The 25,523-nt window shown below is 38.4% G+C and overlaps 1 protein-coding gene across 3 annotated transcripts; it reads right to left on the reverse strand.

The window, feature by feature from the left end:
• Positions 1-15: 15 nt before the first annotated feature.
• FHL5 (four and a half LIM domains 5) lies at positions 16-25,187 on the reverse strand. 3 transcript variants are annotated; one of them, XM_061460267.1, is made up of 7 exons: positions 24,851-25,185; positions 24,411-24,472; positions 10,900-11,081; positions 8,481-8,655; positions 6,027-6,196; positions 3,713-3,899; positions 16-2,501 (listed from the first exon to the last, which is right to left on the reverse strand). In XM_061460267.1, the coding sequence occupies exons 3-7, from the start codon at positions 11,056-11,058 to the stop codon at positions 2,350-2,352; spliced, it is 843 nt and encodes a 280-aa protein (XP_061316251.1). In that variant the 5' UTR covers positions 11,059-11,081; positions 24,411-24,472; positions 24,851-25,185; the 3' UTR covers positions 16-2,349. The 3 variants fall into 3 exon arrangements, with proteins under 3 accessions (XP_061316251.1, XP_061316250.1, XP_061316252.1); XM_061460266.1 differs by lacking the exon at positions 24,411-24,472 and having other exon boundaries at positions 24,851-25,183; XM_061460268.1 differs by lacking the exons at positions 16-2,501; positions 24,411-24,472 and having other exon boundaries at positions 3,022-3,899; positions 24,851-25,187.
• Positions 25,188-25,523: the final 336 nt, after the last annotated feature.

Consider the following 25,523-nt stretch of genomic DNA (forward strand, 5'->3'; position numbering starts at 1 on the left):
AAAATGAACACCACATAGAACAAAAGATCAATATTTTATTGACTGGAAACCAGACTGCTATGTACTTGTTGGTCAGTCATTACCCACATTGATTTTATGCCACTGCCGTTCAGCTCGGGATTAGCTATGCACAAACGCCATTATTTTACTTTTTTATTTTTTTTACATTTCTACCTAAAGCAATGGCTGTCTTCAGTATGAATAAAGCCCACTCAAGTCAGCCAAATAACTCTAGGTACTTAAGGTCAGAGTCTAAAGGAGAATGTATGCCTTAGAGGTGTGCGAGATGAGGACTAAACAAGTCCTGAGCGGTGCAAAATCTGCCATTCTTAATATCACTGCACAGTTCACATCAGCCTGGTACAGACACTGTAACATGAATCAAGCCACTGTAATACACAGCATTGATGAAGGAAGAAGAGAAATGCTTGTAACTCAGCTCTACATGACCTTTAATAATAGACAATTGAGTGCTGAAGCTCAGCAAACAGGTATAACCTTCTCAAAGCCAGCTACCTAGAAACTAATACCTTGTACTACAAGCAAGGAGTGTCTAGCTTTCAATGACAACATTACCAGTTCGTGACATAATATTGGCAAATGGATGTGGCACATGGCAAAATGAGTCAGTATCCATTTTGAAGAGATTATAGTCTGCTATAGACAAGCACATATTTAAAAGAAAAGGGGTACGCTCTGCTTCAAAGACCTCACAGTGTGGAAATGGTAAGGCCATTTACTATAATTTGATTGCTGTCAAATGGATTTTGAGTGAAGTACATGGTTGAAGGGATAAGTATGGATTGTCTCTTGTGTCTACTAATAAAAATATGTACTTTTTGTGTGTGTATTATTTGAAGGTCGAGTGAAGACAATGGAGGCCGAGTCTTAAGGCATATTAACTGTGGGAAAGTGTACATCAGCACTAGCCAAACTCAGACAACCTTAATCTCTTGCAGTAGCTCAAAATATGTGTTTCTTTAGGTTATAAAGCAGTTATGCCTGAAAAATTAAGTACAGTCACCCAGTTTTGGGAGAAGACCTGTCTGTCAAGTTCTTTGGATGACTAAAGACAGTGTTTCTGAGGAGCAATCTCAGTAAGCAGAGGAAAAATAGCCTTTTTTGTCTTTATCTGGCCCTGGCTCTTGGAAGCCCTCTTTGTAAAAGTACCCCTTCCTCCCAGTTTCTGCCTGCTTTGTTGGCAGCTTTTTTTTCCTAAAGAATGCAGGAAGTTGATATTTACAAGTTTTTCTTATCAGTGTGATGATCCAAAGAAAATCTGCGCATGCCCAGCTTTCTACACCAAGGTCTGCACCTGTGAAGCAGTGCTAATGCCTCATTCTTAGTCATATACCATATAAACTTTTCAGAATGCTCTTTGGTTTAAGGGACTTCAAATGTAAATTTTTGAGCTTCTAACAGCAGAGTGCAGTGTGTTACAAGGAGAAACATACTGTAAAACATACTGCAAAACATACTGCAGTTAGATTTTAAATGTGCACGAATCTTTTCTGTGTTATTTTTTTTTAACCAGTATTGGGGTTGTTTAATTTTTTTTTATAAGCAGTTGAGAGCTGTGATAGAATTAAACTGCTGTTGGAAAGATACTTGAATGATTACTTTCACAGCCCAGAGAGCCAACCGTAGCCTAGGCTGCATCAAAAACAGCATGACCAGCAGGTCAAAGGAGGCAATCCTGCCCCTCTACTCTGCTCTTGTGAGACCTCACTTGGAGTATTGTGTGCAGGTCTGGGGTCCTCAACATAAAAAGGACATGGAACTGTTGGAACAAGTCCAGAGGAGGGACACGAGGATGATCAGGGGACTGGAGCACCTCCCGTGTGAAAACAGGCTGAGAAAGTTGGGGCTGTTCAACCTGGAGAAGAGAAGGCTGTGTGGAGACCTCATAGCAGCCTTCCAGTATCTGAAGGGGGCCTATAGGGATGCTGGGGAGGGACTCTTCATTAGGGACTGTAGTGATAGTACAAGGGGTAATGGGTTAAAACTTAAACAGGGGAAGTTTAGATTGGATATAAGGAGGAAATTCTTTCCTGTCAGGGTGGTGAGGCACTGGAATGGGCTGCCCAGGGAGACTGTGAATGCTCCATCCCTGGCAGTGTTCAAGGCCGGGTTGGACAGAGCCTTGGGTGATATGGTTTAGTGTGAGGTGTCCCTGCCCATGGCAGGGGGGTTGGAACTAGATGATCTTAAGGTCCTTTCCAACCCTAACTATTCTATGATTCTATGACTAAATAACTGTTATACCTCTTACATGGTTTTCTTACTGCAGAGTAATGAAGTATATTGTTACTAAGTAAGAATAATGCAGCTGTACAGCTCTCCACAGAACTATGAAGCAGAGCCGCATTCATGGCAAAGGACATCATCCTGCTGAGTGAGGAATCCCTGGCCCACCAGTGAAACAGAGCATTTCGCACAGTTAAAGCATTCCCCATGCCACTGGCGCTCTTCAAAGGAGATAAATTTGGCACTTCCAGGAGCTGAAAGAGATCATGAGAGAAGATGTGAATCTTCTGTGCATGGTTCAGAAATGCAGCAGTGATTTCTGTTGTGTGATCAGGTTGTAGTTCACATAGCAAGCAGAAAAGTGAACAAAAATCAATAGTCTGAAGTATCCTTTGTTGGCTGAATTTAAAAAAGAAAAATCTAAAATAAAATAGTGAGAATATTTTAAGCAAAGCCACAAGTTATTTGTTTGTTTTCATATCCCATTATGAACTCTGAACAGAATAGGTTTATCAGAATGTCCATCCAGGTTTGCTGATCTTCCCCAGGTTTGCTGATCTTCCCAACAAATTCTCATTAAAATTATCTGCAATGTGTTATATATGTAGTTTCTATACAACACTGAGTGAAATTTAATTGTTTCTACCTAAATTTCTTCAAGATGGAGTCTTTCAGAAATTACAGATCACAGAGTTCCCAGCATGTGTATCTGAAATAAAATAATGTGGGGGGCTGGAGTTTTTTTTGTTCTGTTGTTTGTTTTGATTTGGTTTGGGTGTATTTGTAGAATCATGTCCATTTGATTGGGTATTCATCATTTTCTTTGCCCACTTACATAGGCAGCATGCGCCTGTAACAATCGGGCAGGACTCTTCAACACTTGAGGCCACACATAATAGAATTACAGTGCAGAACACCAGCAAATGCTCTCAGAAAACTGCTGGCATAGACTAATGACATATATGTCTAATTATAAATCATCTAAGTACACAAGCAGGCATGCAATAGAGCTTTGTTGCCTTTGGCTAGCTTTCTAATTTGACAGGTGAGTCTTACCAGCAGGCAGTTAATTTCTGTCCAGTTTCATCACATTTGCATTTAAAAACAAAGCTGAAGAAATTACAGACATGAGGGACTTTTGTGTACTGCCCTGGGAAGAGGCAAAAAAATGCCTTTTCTTATATTCTTAAGGATGAATTTTAGTGCAAAAGGACTAAATCCAACAATGGAGGAACTTCTTTTGCCACATAAAAGAACTGCTGAGCATTTAGGGAACATGTATGATCCACATGTCCCAGCAAAATGCAGTATATGTGATGGAGAGTGAGTTTCTCTAGTAGTTAACTTCTTCAGTCTTCCCTTATGATGGAACTATTTTTAATGCTGTTTTCTAAAGCAAAATTCTGCTTTGAGAGGAGACTAATGATTTGTCAGTGTCTAGTTCCCTCTAAAAAATGAGACTCACCTGTAATAGGTTTCTTGCAAGCAGCACACTTCTTAGCATACAGTTTGCTGAAACAGTCTACACAGTATGGATACTCATCTTTGGAAATAAACCTTTGTCCAGACAGCTGTGTTTTACACCCAGCGCATACAAAGCATTCTTTATGCCAAGGCTGGTCATGGTAAGTCACTCCCCCAGAAGTTATTACCTAATGTATTGACAAATAAGGACAAAACAATGAAACAAAGGTGTTAATTGTGAAGGATTTTCCAGTCTTTCATAAATCCTTCCACTATTTTCCCTCTTCTCATATACAAGAGAAGAGGGAAATGCACATCAACTGCCTTTCATTTGGAACATCAATTTGACTAACTGCAGTTGATATGAACATGCCACTGGTTTGATATTCTCTATTTCTATCACAGGATAACCTCATGGTTTGTAATAAACAGGCTATCTTCTTATAGAAATTTTCTGTTATGCATGTGGATAAAGGCATAACATCAGGAATGCTCTCAGAAGAGCAGTTCGTGGTGATGGACAGTGGATGAGTGAACCAGTGATGAGATTATGGCTGATCTCTAACTGGAACTGGCATTTGCTGTCTCACAAGATAGAGTATTTTAAGTAGGAATTAAAAAAGGAAAGAAGCAGAAGTGAGACATAAAGGAGATCTACACTGTCAGAAGGGAAAAAAAAAAGGTGTTTATCAGTGTCATCAAACGTCTTGTTCCCTGCAACTCACTCACAGCTCTCCACTGGTTATTTCTGAAGATGGAAATTTCCACTGCTCTATGGCTTCCATATGTGTGATAAAATGCTACTTTGACATAAGCTGTGGGAGACTGTGTAGAGAAATTTATGTAGAGATAAAGATGAGCTGTAAGGGTGTTTCTACTGTCAAGTAACATGCTTAACAATGAATGAATGGATGAATGAATGAATGAAAATGAATGAATAAAAAAATGAAAATGAATGAATACAGTTGGAACAAGAAGAGAAAAGTTGGAGAAGCTTAAGTAAAAATAGTGGCACAATCAAATTTCCCTGGAGAATACAATTTCAGGGAAATAAAGGATAATACTGGGTGATGTTGGACAATAAAAAAAGAAAAATCAAATAGTTCCCAATTCCCTTAGCGTTCCAGTATTGGGCTACTTCTAACTGTTATTTGCTTTTCCACTAAAATCTCAAAATCTCAAGATTCCAGTTTGACAATTTAATCTCTTCAGGCTCAGTTCTTATTATCAGAATTGATGCAAGTTTACGTAGTAAAATATATTTAGAGGGACTCTGAATTCCTAGAAATATTAAGAAGCAGTTCCTAATTATTTCACGTAAGTGCTGCTAACCTCAATGCCCCTAACAAACATAGAGCAGAAATACTGTATTTTGCATGTGATTGTTTAGCGCAAATTGAAGGCTTGATGTAGAGATAACAGAATGTATAAAAGTACTTTCTAAAATTTAACTACTGAAGAAATGAACAGGCCGCAAAATTTTCTTAAAAGCTTTTGTTAGAGGTAGAGGTTTACAGATAGATGTTAAATAACTACAGAAATTTTAAGTTATTTGATGAAATGAAAAAGAAAAATCTTTTGCTTCCTGAGTGATACAGGTAATAAGAACAAGTTAAATTCTGCCATGTAAAGTGGCTTAAGCTCTGTCCCCAGAGAACAGTATCACACTAAAATAGCGTGATATTTTAAGTGTTTTCACCAGCCAGAGGCAATTTTAAAACATTAGAAATTTAGAGAAGAATGAATTGATTTATTTGCATTTGGGAAAACAAAAGAAATCCTCATTAGAAATCAAGCTTTCTGGCACCTACAGGGGAAGCATTATGTATTTAGCAGTGGAAATCTTGGCCAGTATTTTCACAACTGAAATTTTATCTGATTGTTGCATGATAGATTTCAATCAAAAAGTGGGCAAGGCTGTAAGTGTTTTACTCAGTTTAGATGGCTTATTAGGCATATGAATATGTCTGAAAAATACTGGAAAAGGAGGCAAAATCAGAGAATAGCAGGAAAGAAGGTTTTTACATAACTTTCAGTGACATTGTCAACCTTTCTTAAAAATCATATTCAATAACAAAATAACCCCAAAATATTTGTTCTGGTCAAAAAGTTCATTTCAAATACAATGAAACTTAAGTTTCTATTAACTTAATAAGTTACTATTAGCAGCAGGTGCTGATACAGTTTGTTTTCAATGTCAAAAGGAAGACTCTGCTCTTACTCTTAGTACACCAGGCACTTTACATGATCCAGCCCCTTCCCCCATGAGCAATACTGCCTCATTAGGACAATTTTTCTATTATGTGTTTAATTACCTTTTTGCAAGAGTAGCAATGGTGAGCAAATTGCTTCTCAAAACAGGGCACACAGTAGTTCTCATTGTCTTTGGTGATGAATGGTTTGATTCCCAATGGTTGCCGGCAATACTGGCAAACAAAACAGGATTCATGCCAGGAACTTCCCTTAAATTCCATTTTACGGGAACCTGTAAATACCCAAAGTGAACAATCTCCCCAGATATAGCCTTGTAACATAAGTTTTAAATGGTAGAATACTCTTGGTTTTAATCTTCTATCTCAGTACTGGATTACCAGAGAGAGCACTTATCCTCAACATAATAGCATTTCTGAGTATGTACTTGAAATTCCAAGAACACTTCCAATGCTGTATGATCACCTGGCAAAAGATGTGCTAAATTGCCTAAGCTGTGATTTTTAGAGTCTGTCCTTATATGAATCTTTTAAGGCTACTTCTCTGTGGCATGCTTCAGTTGCTCAGAGTTTCTTTTAGGACAGCCAACTCAGAAATAATGTTCAGGTACACAGCACTCTCATAAAGATTAATTTGTTGGATGTTCAGTACATCTCTTAATGATGTTTAAAGTCTTCTGTCTTCTTTAAACTAAGGCTCCTTCACTTATAAATGCATTATTTATCTCATTCAGTTTAAGATTGTAAATTTTTAAAAGTAAATATGCTTTCTGTGACAGAGTTCAGTACACTTAGATCTCATCATTTTTGCCCCAGATCAACAGTTTATCATGTTTAACTAGATGCTTTTGATACAGTACAAGGACAGAAAGCTTCTCAGTTAAATGTTTGACAGAGACAGAGCTCTTAGCTCTGTGTACAGGTGCTCTGTACACCTTAATGTAGGTGTGTAAATCTAAGATATACACATACACCTCAGAAAGATTTTTCCAGTGACTCTCCACCATATCTTCCTCCCCTTCTGGCTGCGTCAGACTGTAAAGAGAGGTGCCAGGGGCTTTACCATCCTTTTCACATGAAGAAAAGTCTTGCTGATATAACCCATTTATCCCTTAATACCTGTTTCTCTACTATGGGGCTAGTAGAGGAGAAACTACTGGTTGCATTTAAACGTGAAAGGTTTGCAGCTTCCTCCCCGTGATCAGAAGGCTGACCTCATTGTCTTTGCCTACTGGGTCTTTTCAATACAGAGCTAGCAAGCTGATGGCAAAGAATGTAATGATTTAGAAACTGGTTGGCATTCCAATGCCACTTCAGTTCTCTCTTTGCACTGTTACTCCCGCCATCAGCACTTGCTGCAAGGATTTAGTCTCCTAAACTCTGGAGCAAAATCTGCAAGATGAATATACACCAGAGGGTAAAAATGCAAACCTGAGCATATTCTGGTACTATTTTCATCCCATCTAGTGGGGTGTGCATATTAGGTAACATTTTTTTTAGACTATCTCAAATTTAAGCTGTATTTGCTTATTAAATTAAATACAACTATATTGCTACAACATTTATTTCCACTAGTACAGCTTTTACCTGTAATGGAAAGGAAATAAACTATAATACAAATCAGTGTTACAGTTTGAACCATAACATCAGACACCTAGTATTTATACTAAGACAATAATTCTGCACAGCCCAGACAGTACTGTTTGCATTAAGATCTACTGAAAACTAAAGTTCCTATGTCACTGCCAAATTTGCTAATGTCCTTGGCCTTTCCCAAACTAGTAGTCAGCTGGTATTTGGAGTTATAATCTGCAAAAAGGTTCAAGCAACCAGGGTAGTTCACTCTTTCAAAAGTTAAGGACCCACTTTCCTAAGCAGCTGTTTTCATTTTGCCACATACAGTGCTATGGCTTTTCTTCTATGCCTCTGAAGAGGACGCTTTCAGGCAGTGTCTCTGCTATATGAGCTTTAATGTCGTGGTAGCAATGAAAGACCTAGAGGATATCCTGAACAGACACAGTCAAAAGCTAAGAAGCAGTTTAGTGGAAAGTGGAGAATTTTCAAGGAAGTAAACCGATTGTAAATGCAAACGTATTCTTTTTAGTAAAAATGCTAATAATAATTTGAACACAGAATGTCATGTTTTGACAATTTAAACAAAAAATATTTCTGAATGAAAGAAACTATATAAAGAGTGTGAGCTCAAGGTTTGGTCAATGCGACAGACAGTAATGCAGATGTTTTGTCTAATCTGGCACTTCTGCTAACAGCAGGATACGCTTCTTAAGATCTGCAACAGAATCAAGGACTCAACATGAACACATTTTAGTCTATCTTGAACTTGAATATTCTTTATAAAGATACATAAATGCTGTCAGCACTAAACCAGAGGTATCTGCCTGCTTTCACTTCACTGCCAGGAGGATACTACACACAAAGAAGCAATCACATGAAAGCTGTTCTGAAAGTCAAGGGCCTTGTAGCTTGGCTATTCTCAAAGCTGTGGTTATAATTAAAAACGCAGTTCCATTTCTCACTGAAGGGTCCCTGTTGTCTTACCAGGCATAATGGTCTTCTGGCAGTGGAAACACTTAGATGAATACTCATCAGAATAGCATTCAGTACACAGCAAGACCTCGTCTTTGGCAGCAAATGGTTTCTCCACCAGTGAACGACTGCATTTGGCACACTTGAAGCACCTCTCATGCCAGTGGCGGCCTTTGTAGGCCAGATCCTTTGAGAAAATAAGCCCATGTTAATAAAGACTTTTCTTTACAGTGTTTTTATCCCTTAACTCCTCCCAGAAATAAAGTGAAAAGGGGGAGCATTGCAATGATGACTTGAAGAGATGACACGTGAAACGGGCGGGAGGTGTGCTCAGAAGTGATGTAAGCCCTTAGCATCACCGTGTCTGTATATTTTGTAGATCTCTTGCAGAGGCCATTAGGAGCTTCTTTGGCACAGGCAATTGTCCTTCCTCATGTAACATGAGAGTACGTTTTTATTGGAAGAATAGTTTTGTATTTTACAGTGGGCCTTAAGAGAAAGCAAGTGATGAATGCTTTTAATGTGTGCAGGGCACCTGACAAGGAGTGCATTCTCTATAGACTTTGAAATAAACCTCATGTATTTTTTATCATTACTACTTTTTCTTCCAGCTGATGGTGGGTATCATTGCAGAAAGATCATATTATTGCAGAAAACAAGCAATTAAAATCCCATTGAGAACATAATGATTCTTAGGAAGATTATTAAAAAATAATTGCTGTTGTTTACACCTAATGTAACTCCTCCTAAAAACTTGGTGGGGGAATGTTTATTTAAGACTCATCAGGCTTAGGGGATGAAAAAACTGGCAGTGTTATGTATGAGACCTCTGCTAAGAATTCAAAAGAAGAGCAAACAGCAGATTTTAGTTTTCCAAGGTTAAAAAATGAGGGAAAAGTGTACCTGTAAAAAAAAACAAAACAAACCCCTTAAAAAATAAATTAGACCCTTCCAGGTATCCTTTATAACAAGCACAAAAGGGCACAAATCCAATCTCACTTTTCTGTTTTGTCAGATCCCACCCTTTAATGTGCTAATAAATGAAATAAATACCATACTCCATTTCAGAAGGTGCTGAGTACTTATCACGTTCATTTGTTTTTGTTAGTACTTTGAACCTTTTGGAAAGTACGGTATCAGCCCAGAGCAGCCCGAGACAAAGACTGGGTAAGAAGTAAAGGAAAAGAGCCAAGCTTTAGCACCTTGGCAGAGTTGGGACAACCAGCTGTAGATCTCTGTGGATCACTTTTCTATCTGGCTCTGGCCTGTTGTACTCCCTTCTTGTTACTCCTGCTTTTTTTTTCTCCCATTTTTTCCTTCCATTCAGTCCGAAGATGTGACTTTTTGTTAACAGTCTTTGACATCTGCCACTTAATTAATTGAAATTAGTGAACCCAGAGCATGTGTTCTCCAGGTGACACTGACTGGTGTTATGTGTACAAGTTTGCTTTTGAAAAATGCGCATGAGAGTTTGAGAAGTGTCTTCATCCAAATCAGAATTTTCCCTGGATGATTCTTTTACAGTGCTGAGCTGTACTCCAAATGCTTTGAAACCCATAAAGTATTCTGGCTGTGGAGGCCTCCTGAGAGGCTTATTTTAATAACTTTCTGACCTTTTATTTCAAAAGAAGAAAGGGGAGAAGGTGAACACTACACACTGAATTTGGCAAAACAAAGGCATTTTTATAGGTTTCGTCTGGACTTAAAATTCCAAGTCGAGTGTACAGGCTTTAAATTGAAGTATGGGCTACTGGAAACCCTGACAAAGACCCTAGAGGAGCCCACATTATGAATTAGTATTCTAAAAGAAGGGAGAGGTGAAAAGAAAGACAAGCTCAGAAACACTGCCACTAAGCAGTAAGATGAGCAAGGTAAGCATGGAATTAAGTTAAAATAAAAATACACTTAGTTTCCAAAAGACAGGGGGAATAATATACAAATTATAAACATGGTTTCTCTTCAGCTTGGCATTCTTCATTTCAACAACTAGGATGAAAGTAATTTATCCAATACTCAAAACTCTCTGTGAATGGATTTTCTCTCAGAAATTCCAAAGTTTCATTCAACCTGAATTACACCAGCACCCTACCATCCCTCAAGTACCATGCAGTCTCTGCAGCCAATGAGTTGCTGGAGGTAAAGTATGGAGTGTAGTTGTGGTCCATACATACACCACAGCCTTGCCATGTGTTTGAGGTATATGTATGTGCAGATTTCCTAATCTTTGGTGCCAGAGCTTTCATATTCTGGCAAAATAGCACTGTGTCTCCCTGCCGTGCATGGATGTTCAACTGTTATGCTTAGGTCTCCTTCACCAGTAGAGGGCTGCACAGAGGGTTGGGTATGGAACGTGCCACTAAAGAATTTGTGTATAATTTAGCAATTTGTGTATAATTTAGTAAAGAACAAGAAGTGAAAGCTGAATCTTTACCTTGGAATCACACTCAATAGGCTGCTTGCACTCTTCACAGGGGCTGGCAAACAGGCTGTCATAACATGAGACACAATAAGCGTTTTCTTCTCTTAAGGCATACTTCCTTCCACGAAGAGACTGCAGGCAGTAATGACAGTCTGTGTGACTGCTGGTCATTCTGGCAGGGTTCTCCACGGGATCTGCAAAGGTGGAAAAATCATGTAATTCAGTGGATGACTGTTTGCTTGCTCAAATGAAATGTAATGCTGTTTTACCTGTGAAAATTAGGACAGACCTTTCTCGGTCATTTGCAATGCTGTGGGTTTCTAGTGCTGGGCTGTTCCATAATAAAATGGTAGTTTTTAACAGCATGTACCATGTGTTATCTACATAATGGGGAGCATGAAAGTTGCTTCAGCTTAATCCTTCAGTTTATTCACACTGATAGGTCAGATAACTGATTGATAGATCTTCACATTCTCTACATACAGCTATTGGCATTATGAACATTATGTACTGGATTGTGAGGCATGGTTTATCCAGAAATAAGGGAATGGAGATTGAAACAATAGTTCAAAAATTAAACCAGCTGCAGAGTTAAAAGGCCAAAGAGAAATAAATGGCAAGCACAGGAATGGCTTTCTCTTGCCATTCCTGTCTTTCTGCTCATTCCTTCCTTTTCAAAGTACCCCCACTTCTACCTGACTGAGCAGAAGGAAGTCAAGACACTCCAAGCTATATGGATACTTTTTGCATAATCCCAGCTGTGCTGCTAACATTTCATGGCATTATAAGGTGACACAAATACCCCTGGATAGCAAAAGAGCAAAATACAAAAAAAAATAAACCAAATCATAACTCAAAGAAAGATTCCCTTGTTGTTATTGGAAAAGATTGCCTTTTCTTATATATTTCTTTATTATTAGGTTCCATGTTGGCAGTACCAAAATACTGTGAGATAGATAGATTATATTTCTGTACCAGACAAGTGCAGGAAATACCACAAATCTATTGAGAGGCAATTGTACAAGTTTCCCATATTCAGTTTTCCAGGCTAAAGAGGCTTGTATAAGCATTCAAACCTCAGCTACATATAGATCTGTAATGCTGAATGTTTTAAGGATTGTAGACATAAAGACTTATTTCAGTTTTCTTGTTGCTGATTGGATCATCAGCACTTTGCTAAAATTGGGTCTTGATTCCTGGGAATGAAGGAAGAAGAATCCAGAAAGTTCCCAGTGAAGGAAACCCAGAAACATCTGCTGGACTCATTGGTTTGCACTCTTAATTAAACTCGTTGAGTGTAGTTGCAGACGGTGCCAGCAACCATAAATTTTACTTGGAGTAAGGACTTGAGAGCAACCAGGGAAGATCTCCTCAAATAGTTACGTATCAGTGACTCTGGGCAGCTGAAGTCTTTGCACTTTGAATAACAGTGCAAACTATTTTACCCTAAATAGATGCAAAGCCTGAGGGAAAGGAAGAGGAGGAAGAACAAGATTCGAGGGAGTGTTTAACCATCACAGAGCTTACAGCTAGTCCATTGAGGGTTACTCCCTCATACTTATTTTTATACACTCACTGTCTGTCTTATACCCATGGTTCAGTTTCAAAAAGGCACTTTCTCTTTTTGTGGGTTTCTGCTTTGTGAGGTGTAATCCAAAATGATAGTTTGAACTGTGAGAAAGAACAATTACTGCAGGTCTCTGGTGGCACCAATGCATAAGGTCAGGTATTTATTAATCTATTTCTGAAGGCACAGTAGTAAGACAGTGGAAAAGGGGCAGAGAGAGAAGCTATAATGCTTATTTCCGAAGTAATGACTTGATCATTTGTCACAAACTATGGAAAACTTGTTCATGTAAATGGAAAATCTTCTGAGTTGATTTACTGAATTTCTGCCCTAAATCCTTGTGCTAGGCAAGACAGGGGTTAGTAAGGAAATCAAATAATCTGTAATTCAGATCAGTGGGGAACACACTCGCTTTAAAATATTACAGATGTATTTTATGTGATATTCTTGGAATAACAGTATAACAGGGCTTGAATCCATGCTTCCATTTCCTTAAGATCAGAGATTTGAATGTGAAATGAATGAATCAATGTATATGAGAAAATGACATCCATCACCTTAATCATTACACAACACGACATAGAAACCAGACAGAGAGCAGCGCACTTAGAGCACAATCACTACATAGTCGTCACCAAAATAAAGGTTCAGTTTCGCTCATTTTTGTTTGTATTAGGGAATCAGTACAAGCTCGTGACTAGGGAGACAATCAAGGAATGTTTGTGGTTAACTGGGCTCCATATTCAAGGTCATAGGACTTGAAGCTGTGTTTCAGAGGAATGTTCATTCCTCCTTTGTGGGAATTAGAGTTATGCACTGCCTGTAAGGATAACTCTGAGTGAACCATCTTTCTGATCTCCTCCCTGCTGAATCAGTACCCCAGCTTCCTAACATAGTTTCATCTCAGCCTAAAAGTGGCAACAGCAAAATCCTAACAGGACACTCATGAAGAACTTGTGTCACTTATAGTGTTTTTTGTTGCACAATACTCACCAACAAATAGCTTCAGATATCTGGAGATACATCTCTGCTTTTTCATTCTAATGAATGACAATAGGTGTTTAAGTTAGCAAAAAACTGTGCATGCCCAATAATTTTATTTAAAAGGTGGGTCTCTTTATCATTTTTTAAATTTTTCCCCAGGAAGCCAATCCATTCAAGGAAGGTCTAGTGAAAGGGGGGGCCTATAGGGATGCTGGGGAGGGACTCTTCATTAGAGACTGTAGTGAAAGGACAAGGGGTAACGGGTTAAAACTTAAACAGGGGCAGTTTAGACTGGATATAAGGAGGAAATTCTTTCCTGTTAGGGTGGTGAGGCACTGGAATGGGTTGCCCAGGGAGGCTGTGAATGCTCCATCCCTGGCAGTGTTCAAGACCAGGTTGGACGAGGCCTTGGGTGATATGATTTAGCGTGAGTTCTCTCTGCCCATGGCAGGGGGGTTGGAACTAGATGATCTTAAGGTCCTTTCCAACCCTAACTATTCTATGATTCTATGAGAGGTGTCCCTGCCCATAGCAGGGGGGTTGGAAGCAGATGATATATAAGGTCCCTTCCAACCCAAACCATTCTATGATATTCTATGATACTCTAACAAGACCCGTTACTGCAATACCTCGGAACTTCAGAAATTGCAATGTAACTATCCTCCTAAAAACCTATGTGGGTATGGGAGCAAAGTGCTGTTACTCCTGTTTTACAGATGATAGTGGTTGCTTGAGAACATTAAAAGAGCACCCCCAAGACCAGAGTCAAAGCCTGGGGGTGTCCTCTATTAAAATGCTCAAGTTGGCCAAAACTTTGCTTCAGAGAAAGTCTTCAGGGTTTGACCATGATGATATAAGACCATATCTGGGAATGAAGCAGCAATGGTATGAAAAAGAATGATAATTTTTGCAAATCTCTCGGCAAGGGTCTTGGTAACCTTTGTGAACTACTTTAAGCATTACACAACTCAACAAGAAAAGTGTATCTCATCTCCCCTGGTACCACTTACCCTTGCTCCAATAAACACGTAATGATTCAAGCACCACGTAGTTAAGTAGAATGTTTTGGTGGTGCTTTGATCCTAAGCTCAAGAGAAGGTTTAGGTTAAGTTTGCTGGAAGTTAGACTTCGTGTTTTGAAGGTCAGTAAAGAAATCTCTGGAGGTCTGATGCTATTCATTCTCATGGAATGAAACACTGACTCCAGCATTCCAGCTGCTAATTTGTGTCCTAGGCACAAGGAAAGGCTGTGATGTCTTCATTCTTTGGGAAAAGAGGATTTTGCTATTAAAACTGGAGCAAAGCTAAATACTGTTGATTTTAATGCATTTAGTAGGCATGGATATGCGATATCATTTGTAGTGTTAGAATATTCCAAGGGGCCACAGAGAGATATTGCTGAGGATGTGAGGATATTGCAATTGGAGTCCCTGGGGTCAGATCTGAGAATATGACAGTCTCATGGTAGGAATTATAAAGCAGATGAAAATAAAACAACAGAGCTGGCTAGTCTGCCTGCTGTTCCAGCAGATTAAGATAGCATTTAACTACAGCAAATTAGGAGAGTGACTTTCTGTAGAGTCAAATGTTTTTTTTTCCTATAAAATGCAGAGCACAAGAAGGCTTCCAGTGAAGAAAGCCATAAGAAAATGGTTGTGAAGTTGTGAAACGTGATAAATGTGGAACCATCAGGAAAAGAGCGTTTGTTTACTCACTGGAGCTAAAAAGCACAGCCACAATGTTAATATATCTCTTAATAATTTATCTTAATATTTTCTATAACTGTTTTTTAGTCTCTCTATGTTATACAAGTAGAAAAAGACTAGGAAAATAATGCTTGTTTACACACACACAGAAATACTGTATCTTTTGCTTTATGGCAATTCTAATGGACTATTTCCCTATCTAAATAAGCCTGCCATTGAACTACATCATCGCTATCTTTAAAAGCACACAATGATTGGAATAAGGCTCTCTATTAGAGAAGCATAAAGAAAAAAAATGATGGCAAAATAAATCATTGCAATAACACTGAAGGATAAGTAAAACTAATTGATGAGAGGGATACCCCTGCAAGCTGTCGCAGGCTGTCCCATTTGTTTATTTTCAAGTATGTGCATATTTTTCCTGTCTTGGAGCATGTTTTTGCTTACTTGAAGGAATTTGCTGCCTTAATTCCCCCCCCTCCCCCCCCCCCCCTTTTTTTTTTTTGTGGTTGCTGCTGAGGAATTCATCACATTTGCAGAATACACCGGTGACTTAAGGTTACAACTGCATCATAAAGCTGACAACACCATTGTAAGGAAAAGTTTCTAACAGTATGATAATTCTGTAAGTTAAAGTTTCTAAGTGTTCTGCAAAGAAATCCTCATTTCAGAAATCAGAGTTTCTTGATTTCTCTGGGTGCCTGCTACCCACCAGAAATACATTATTTTATTGTGACTAGAGCTAATAAAAATCTAGAATCCTCAAAACCCCCACCCCCAAACCCCAAAACCAAACCCAAATCCAAAACAACCCACATGTTAAATGTATGATGTATTTCAGAATGCTGTCAATCTCCTTGCTTTGTGTTTTCTATCTCTTAGAGTAACTGCAAGTTTCTCAGTGATACCTCTAAGTTATACTTGAGTGTTTAAGGATACTAGAACTTTTACTCTTCTAAAAATGGTCAGAGAAGCAAAAGGAACCAGGGGCATCTGTTACAGATCAAGTCAAAACAAATACCTACAGGAAAGCAGAGACACAGGTGCTATCTTCAGACGAGCTGTTTCATCTCTGGCACAGCACAGGAATACAAAGTCAGGTCCTGGAAACATCTGAGTGAATGCAGAGCTCTCACTGATGAAGTTCTGCTCTAAGCAGCCAGGATAGATGCCAACCAGGATGATGCTGTAACAATCTGACTATACCTCTTTGAGGTCCACAAGTGACATGGGTTTTGTGGGCCATCTAATCAAAGCAGCTCATTTAGAGGTTGATCTGGTAACCGCACTGTACTGCGTTGTGCTGTGTTCACACACGCCATGAACACAAATGAAAAAGATAAGAGCTCTGGCTTGACTAGGGGATCAATCATCTCAGCAATTCTGTCATTTTGTCCTTAATTGGTATTGCTGTCTGCTTTGTCTACACCATGCAAACTCGAATATTGGCGTAGTCATCTAAATTCTTCCTTTAGTCCAGTACAGCATAATTTACTACTTACCTAAACTTCAAGGTAGAACACAGTAGAGCAGAGAAAGCAGAGAAAGAGTACCTCAACTAAGTGTTTGAAATGATGCAGACATACAGAAATGATTGTGCAGGAAAAAGCTTGATTAGCCTATACCCCTCAAACTCTTTACTAGCTACAGAGTAGGTTGGAATAGCCTAGCCCCTTTGCCTTATGTCAAGATAGGTATTTGCTTTACCTCATAGAGTCATGGAATAATTTAGGATGGAAGGGACCTTTAAAGGTCATCTGGTTCCAACCCCCCTGCAATGAGCAGGGACATCTTCAACTGGACCAGGTTGCTGAGAGCCCTATTCAAACTGGCCTCGAACGCTTCCAGGGATGGGGCATCTCCCACCTCTCTGAGCAGCCTTTGCCAGTGTTTCACCATCCTCATAATAAAGATCTAGTCTGAATCTACCCTCTTTTAGTTTAAAACTGTTACTTCTTATCCTATTGGTACAGCTGTTAATAAAAAGTCCATTCCAGTCTCTCATGAGCCCCCTTTAAGTACTAAAAGGCCACAGAAAGGTCTCCCCAGAGCCTTGTCTTCTCCATGCTGAACAACCCCAGCTCTCTCAGCCTATCTTGCAGCGAAGGACCTGAATACATGCTGAATGCATGCTTTAGAGCTTTGCTGCCTATGTCCTTGGAGCACACATTTTGAAACATATTTTCAAAGGTAATAAAAAGTTGGATTTAAAAAAGTATATAAGCAATTACCTTCTTCATTACAATTGATTTCAATGTTTCCTGATATTTCAAATCTAGCAAACATTGTCTCTAAATCTTTCTCAAATGAAATACATTCAGTGGATTTGCATGAATTTGGTTATAGAGGAAAGAGCAAAGGAAACCAATGATTCTAGATGATTTCTGTCAAAGAAGAAAACTGTTTCAGTATACTCACCATTTCCACAGGGAGAAATCGTTTCCAACATTCTCAAGTCCCAGCCATGTGTGAAATTGAGACACATTATTTCCTGTATTGTCACTGAGTGTGAAACATGATCAGTGTCTCCTTAGTCAACCAGTCCGACACTTAGTTATGAGTACTGCCCAAAAGCTGGGCCCTTTTTGATTTTGGAAGGGCCTGGCTGCGCTATCTGGTCCGCCACAGTAAGATCTTGTTATTTTTGGCGCTGCAGGCTCATGCAAGTCAAAACTCCTTCTCCTCACTGATCATTTTAAAATTAATGTCATGTTAATTCTTACAGATGAGACTACAGAAGAGATGTAAAGATCTGGATGCCTTCATTAATCTTGCTATTTTGATGACTTGGTTCAGAAAGAAATGTGTCCACTGTCCTGTACAGAACAATGAGGAATAAAGCAGAGTCAGGGGCACTGACATCTACACTAAATATACTCTTTACCAGGACTCAGCAAGGAAAGCAGATCTAAAACTTATTTCGCAATGACTTAAAGACTGTGCAAAGGGAAAAAGCTACAACTGTACATATCTTTTTCTTTTTTTGTCAGTTCAGCAGGCAAAACCATCCTAAGGATGATACAAGAAACCTACAAAAGATGGTTAGGCAAAAAACTTCTCACAAGGAAAGTTTCCTAATCCCTTTTAGAGGATTAAAGTCATGCTCTGAAACTGGAGCGTTTATAAGCTTCCAAAACTAATATAAATTAAAAGTTATTGCATCAGGGTATTTCTGGGGGAAAAAGGAGTTTTGCGCTAAGCTTGATCAAAATTCTCTCACATTTTTATTTTTAAAATTTTAATCTATTTTAATAGAAAATATTAATAAATAAAAAATATTTAATGGATCATGTCTGTTTTAGAAATGTAGCATTAAAAAAGGTGACATTAGATGGGAAAATACTGGTCTAAATATGGATCTTAAATTCTCAACAGAAAAACGTCTAGTAAAACCTTAAATTTCATGTTTGATATCAAGTTAAAAATTTCTGACAAAGAAGCAATTGTATAGCTAACTGTGTTAGGAAAAAAGATGTGAATCTGAATTGGAAAGACCTCATTTTGACATGAGAAGTTTGGTAGCAAAAGGACATTTACACTGGGTTACAGTTTCTTCAGTTAAAATGGTGGGGATGTAGAAAAGAACATATTGTACTTGCATGGAAATACAAATGTATTTTCCTTCTATCAACCTACGACCCAGCAAATACTAAATGTCCTGAAAGTGAAAAAGAAACATTAAATATTTGGGGCTGAACTGGTCAAGGTGAGAACTGATCACTGAGGACGCACCTGGTCACTGGCAATGAGTACTAAGTTTTCCCCACTACCGTTTCTACCTGTTTTTTTGCTATCTTTCCTGCCTCCACCCACCACTACAATCCGCTAATCATAGAAAATACTTCCAGAAGTGCCTAAATAAAAAGAAAATGAAAGTTACAAATGAAGACGTGTGCAGAAGTCCTGATGCGAGACTTCGGAGTTCATCCCCAGCATGCAAATGAGAGCAGCACTTCTGAGTGGTCTCCATTTGAACAGCATCTGCCCATCAAATATTTGTCTCCCAATTCCCCTCAATACAATGCACTAAAGTCAAAGTGTCTGCACAGCTGAGCAGAAGTCCACCAAAGAAACAGCAGCATCTTACCAATGCAGTAAGAGCACCAACAGCACCAGGCAGGAACACTTCTACCTCAAAACAACACAAGCCTGCCTCTGGGACTGAAAGCTTTCCTGGGGAAAACAATAGCAGTAAGAAAAGATGCCTGTGATACAGCAGGGAGTGACGTGATCACAGACTGTGAAATGAAGCAGCTTTGCCAATAACAAGAAGTAACAGCTTCAGCAGGCAACGCTCATGCTAAATGCAATCTTTGACATCTTAGTGAAAAATTGGCAATTTTTTGTCTTTGCAGATGCCTCAACTGCAGAGACTGGGTTTCCTTTGCCCTTACATTTTGTTTCAGGGACAGGAAGGCGGATGAGGAGTACCGTGTCTTGTGAGAATGGGTGCATCACATGAATTAAAATCCTCTAAAATAACCCTACAACTGATTATGCAGCACAACTTTTTTAGCTGCATTCTTTAAAAGCCTGTGACCTACTTTAGAACTGCTTTAAAAAAATTAAATGAGCAGTAAGAAAAAGATGCTCAGCAGCAGCAGCACCGTTAGCAGCGAGCTAAAATTGGAAAGGATTTTCATTACCCTATTTAAAAAAAAAAAGACCTCCTTCCCCCAAAAGCAAACATAAAACCCCCAAGTGGTAACAAAGCGCCTGCTGCAGTGGCACAGCCTTTTCTTTTTCTCTCCCAACAGAACTGTGCCAACCTGACCTAGTTTTCTGAGGAAAAAAAACACATGAGCTGCAGTAATAAAAATATGACACCTCATCAAAATGAACCAAATCTACAGATTTCTGATCTCAGCCCTGTTGAAAGATTGTTGTGAGCTAGGTGGCATTACAGAGTAGGAAAGGAAAGGCTACTCTAAGGAATATTGGTATATAGATCCCTACTTCAATTGTCATTATTCTGAGGTATTTAGATTTGTAGGCCCAATGAACAGCCAGTTTTGTCTTAGCTGTCACCTTATCAAACTTTTCACTGAAACTAGAGATGATTTGGTTCTGCTGACAAGCCCTGGACTGCTTATTACACCATTAACCAGAAAAAAATGTTAATTGAAGACCTCTTGAGCCTTCAGTAGCTGATGAGGTAATGTCCTGTCAAACAAGATAGATAGAGTATATCATGGCATCAACTCTCTTTCAACTTCAATCCTCACGTCCTGTGAGCAGCAACATCGACCAGTCCTTAGAGAGACTCAGCCCTGGGTTCTCTTCCTGTCCTACCAGTGACCTTTGCTATGTACTTGAAATCTTTGTGCTTCTTAGGTTACCTGTTCTGTCTGCTTAGGAGATAAGGTCTGCTGAACAACGTGACTGGGTATCCTTACATTTCCCTTAAGCCTTAAAGTCTCTATGCCAGACATTAAACATATTTCCTTCTATTTTAACATAGTCTATCTTCTTTAAAGTGGCTGTGATTTAAAATTAGACTCTACAAGGAGTAGTCTATATTATTCTGTCTTTCTTTATTATGATAAGAGGTTACTGACCCTTCAGTTACTGCCCTGAAGTAACTGAATGCTATATAAATGAATGCTATATAAAAGCTGGTTTCAATCTAGGATTGTCCTTTTCTGATTGAAAGAGGATTAAGGCTAAAGTTTATCTGAACACCCAAGACAGCCAACATTTGAATCAGGCAAATAAAAACTATCAGTAAAGTCTTAGAATTCTGGAAGAAATTGGGTGGGAATTAAGAAATTCCTTTCCAACATTTAGGAACATTTTATGAACATGCTGTTTAACCTAAGGATACTATGGAATGGTACGTCCACTGAAACTGGTAAAGTCTATGCAAGGGGCAACGTGAAGCTTGGCATGTAGCAACCATCTTTTCAAACCTAGAATGGAATTGACCATTTCCAGTAAGGGATGATGCTCAGAAGCCATAACTCTGACCAGCTACAGGGGATGAGGTCAATCTGAGGAGGACAGTGGCAAGCAACAGCAGAAACTCCATTAAGGAACAAATACAATTCATGTCCTTTTTGCTAATTTATGTTAAATTTGGTACATGTTTTCAGTTAAAAGTCTAAGCAAGTGATTAAACTAAGAATTCTGCTACTGCGTTAAAAAAAGAAAACCCAGCAAAACCAAACCAAACCAGAATGTTTTGAGCTTTTAATTTGAAATGTTTCTCAACACTCTTTAGTTTTCAAGCACCAAACTAAACAAAGATCGACAATTAGAAGACCAGCATGAAACAGTTTTTCCTCTAATCTTTTCCATTTCTTTTTCTTCATGCAAATAGAATCTCAGACTCACAACAGAACTCTAATTACAACACAATTTTTCATGTTATAATACACAAATGAATCATGATGTTGCTGATTTGAAACTTGAAGAGCTCACTTGAGGAAAACTGGGCTCCTGATAAATAGATTTACAGCCTAGTACTGTTCTGAGCCTCTAATAAATAGACTTATAACCTAATACTCTGAAGTATTTTACAGCTTTCCTTTCAAAGGTTTCAGAATGCTTTTCTAACAGCAATAATAGAATAATCCTAAAACACAGTAGTGAGATACTTGTCTACAGAAAAAGTTAATACTTGTCAAAGCAAAGTAATTGACTTACTCAAGGTCAGAGAGCAGACCCAGAGGAGTGGGAAGAAGCCATTCACTACACCTTTGCCATTAGATGAGTCTGCTTCTGAGGCTGTGTCCAGTACTGGCCCTGGATAGTTAAAAAGCACTGTATGAAGGTGCTGGGTGGTCAACTTGCAGTGCCAGAGGTAGAAAACACTTCCAAAATTAGCTGAAGCAATAAAATGTTCCAGTTGTGAACTTTGCAATCGTCCTTAATGACGGTGAGGTTAGGATTGATATTCTTAGGCAAAATGTTCTGAGTGGAATTTTTCCAGTTTGATGACAAAACTCCTAGGGCCACAGGAGTCGAGAGTTCCTCATTATGAAGGATTTTCCAATGAATTTGAGTTGTTTCCAGACAATCTCAGATAATATTGCTTTGAACTGATTTTTTTTTTTTTTTTCTCCCCAGTGTAACAAAACCAGTTTTAAGACGGGCAACTGAGGCACAGAACAACAGGTCACTGGACTGAATTCTGGTCTCCTGTGTGTGTGCTCTATCAATAACTACACCACACTCTGTCACTTGGTCATATTTTCTATCAGTTCTGCTATCTATGCGCAAAGACATATTACAGGAAGATTAATATTTTTCTGAGTTATAAAGCCTCTAAATACGAAGCCAACAATCAACTAGGGCAGCCTGTTCAGATCCATTATCCATAATACACTGAGGTGTGAAAGAATTCACCAGTCCTTGTGTATGGATCTAAAAATAAATCAAATTCAAAGGCAACAATGGCTAAGAAAAAAGTACATACTAGCATGAATGAAGTAGAATCAAAGAGAATTCTTAGTCTAAGAAAGGCAAACGAGAATACGTATAGATGATGCATACTGTACAGTATCAGAGAAGAATGGGGATAATGAACAAGACACTTTTTATACTTAAAGCAGAGAGATATATTCCTCTCCAGGGTGATTTCTAGCAGAAACTTAATTTAGCCATCATTATAAAGGCAACCAAGGGAGATTAGTTAGCCTTTCTAACAATCTTGTCCCTCGCTATATATCTGCTACAGAATTTTATGTCATGGGGTTTTATTAACTTCTTTTTAATACACTAGTTCAGTGATTCTGGAGTAATGTTTGTATAGTTCTACAAAACCGTCCTTATTTCATCCCTCTTACATTTTACAGGAAAATACAAATACATGAAACAAGGCGTTCACAGCCTCCTTCCTCAATAGATCTGCACACTCTGTTCCTGGAAGAGAATTCCACTCCAGGAGCCCTAGTGGAGCATCAGCAGCATTTTATCATGACAGCTTCCAAACCTGGGCATCTAGCGATTTTAACACAACAGTTGAACTGGAAATCATTAATTTTAGGAACATCCTAGAATTAGACATAAGACATCATCTTACCCTTAAATAGCAGGGAAGCGTGCAGGAAAACTCAGGTCAGTTTTATTCCTCAGGTGATCTAAAAGCCTGAACAGCATCTAGAACTTGTTTAGTCAACACGAGTGCTGCTCATTTGAACAGGGTCAGAGTCTCATGCTCTGAATTTGGGCTCAACATTTGGGAGCACACTGTTTAGATTTTCACATTTGTTTCTGTCTGTCTGTGGTTAGGCAACACTAAAAGTTTCTAACTACTTTTTTCTTCTTCTTTTCTTTCTTTCCGTTTTGTTTTTTTTTTTTTTTTAGAAATGATATGGAACAAAATGAAGCAAGCTGGGTTCCTTGGTATAGAGCCCACAGAACATATGTCCTACCAAGTCAAACAAAAATACACTTCATAAAATATGACTGCCTGCAAATAACCCAGAGGTACCATAGGTCACTACCGATCAGAATCTCTTGCAGGCAGCTTTTGATTTCATTTTGCTCTAATCGTACAAGAAGGTTTGTATGTCTTAACCTTCTACTAATTACACAACTTTGATTCAAAGTGACTTTTCTGACGCTGCAATAAAATGACATAGGAAGACAACCAGCAATCTGTTACAATGTTAATATATTAAATCCTTTACAGCCTGTTCTGTTAAAATACTCTAGAATTGTCAATGCATCACACAGACAGATGAAAAATACAGACAAAAACGTTAACCGCAAACAAAAAAATGGATCTGAAACTTGTCTTCTAAATGTGAGAAATTCTGTGCCCAGCTCTAGAAATAGAAACAAATCTTTTGAAAACAAGGGCACGTAAAGAAATATAGTTAACATCTCTAGTATTGAAATGGGAAGTACATTCCAAGTTTAATTGCAACCTCAGTATCAAAAAGACTGCCATTATGAAATCAGGTAGCAGTACTATTAATTACATAGCCTTTAATTAAAGGACTATTGTGGCCATTACCCATACTTTTCGAGTTCTGCAATACAGACACACTTTTCCAGCACAATTTCAGTAAACAGTGGTATACTCTTTCAATACTACTCTTTCCCTTCAAATTCCAAACCAAAATTGTGATCCTAAAATTTGAGAGCTGAAAGATAAAACCAAGTGTCTCACGGAAGGAGAATTTGGAGAAGATACTTGATCTTTATAACAAGTTGAAATATGGCTATAAACACCAGATCGAAAATTGGTTTTACTTAAAAAAGGCAAGAACAATCCACCTCAGGCATTAAAATTAGTTATGCTAGAAAAAAGTGACTTACCTTATTGGAAAAGACACAATCTAGAAAGTTTTCCTACAACAGCAAATAGCTATGACAGCTTTCTAAGAGATAAAAATGGTGATTCAAATGCCACAGGAAACAGCATACATGTGTTTTGTTGGCTTATTCTTTGGAGTAAAGAAAATTAATCCTCATCTCATTACAGAGGAAACCCCAAACAATCTTCCTACAAATTAATGAGCCAAGTAATAAAATTAAAACAACTGCATCCAAAAAAAGTGTGGTATCTGTTCTGTTACACAAAATTAAAAAAAAACCCAACACATGTAGAATTCTGCATCTAATTTCATTAGCAGTTTTGTGTGTGAAGGAAAAAGTTCCTGCTTACTTGCTTAAAATGTTAAAATAGGTACCTCGCATACTATCACATTTAAGCATTATCAGACAAAGGAATAATGAAAAGGAGGCTCAATACTCACATTGGGTTTTAAGCTGCTTCTCTTGGTAACTTGTGCAGCAAAATAAAGGAAGAAATAATTACACGTCTTCACAGAAACAAGCATTCGTCAAGTCCAAAAGAAACAGAAGAGTTTGCCAGAGCTATTTGAGGGTCCCATCAGAATTTGGCTGGATGGAGGAAGGCTGAGGGTCAGTTTGTTTCCCTTAGACCTCATGACATGCAAATAGCTGGCTGCCTCACCACTGAATCAAATCATTCTTTGACATATTGTGTTTACAATTGCAAATACCAAGTAGGAGGTTCTTAAAGGAACATTTTTCAGACAGTTGTCAAAACGAAAAAAGGCATTTCTGTTAAAAAACCCTAAGGACGCAAAACCCCCAAGCCACAAACTGTTTAGTACCTGGGGAAAAGAAAAAAGAAGATGGATTGTCATTTATCCCAAGATACCTTCGGTCCATGCATGATGAATCCAAAAGACGTTATGTAGGCTTTTACATCAGAAAACACATAGAAAACTCATGATTACTGAAGTCTGATTGTTATATACAGGAAATGGGTGCCAGGGAGAAATTTCAGGCAATTTTGGGGACCCAGCAGAACTCTTGACACTGCTAAAGCAGTTTTTAGGCTGTAATAATTTGCCACTCTTCCAGCAGGTAAGAAGTTGTTCATATGGTGTTACCATCAGA

This window comes from Pezoporus flaviventris, unplaced genomic scaffold (genome assembly GCF_033815535.1).
Source record: "Pezoporus flaviventris isolate CSIRO_AGI_PZ_B2104156 unplaced genomic scaffold, CSIRO_AGI_Pfla_v1 ptg000031l, whole genome shotgun sequence".
Lineage (NCBI taxonomy): Eukaryota > Metazoa > Chordata > Aves > Psittaciformes > Psittacidae > Pezoporus > Pezoporus flaviventris.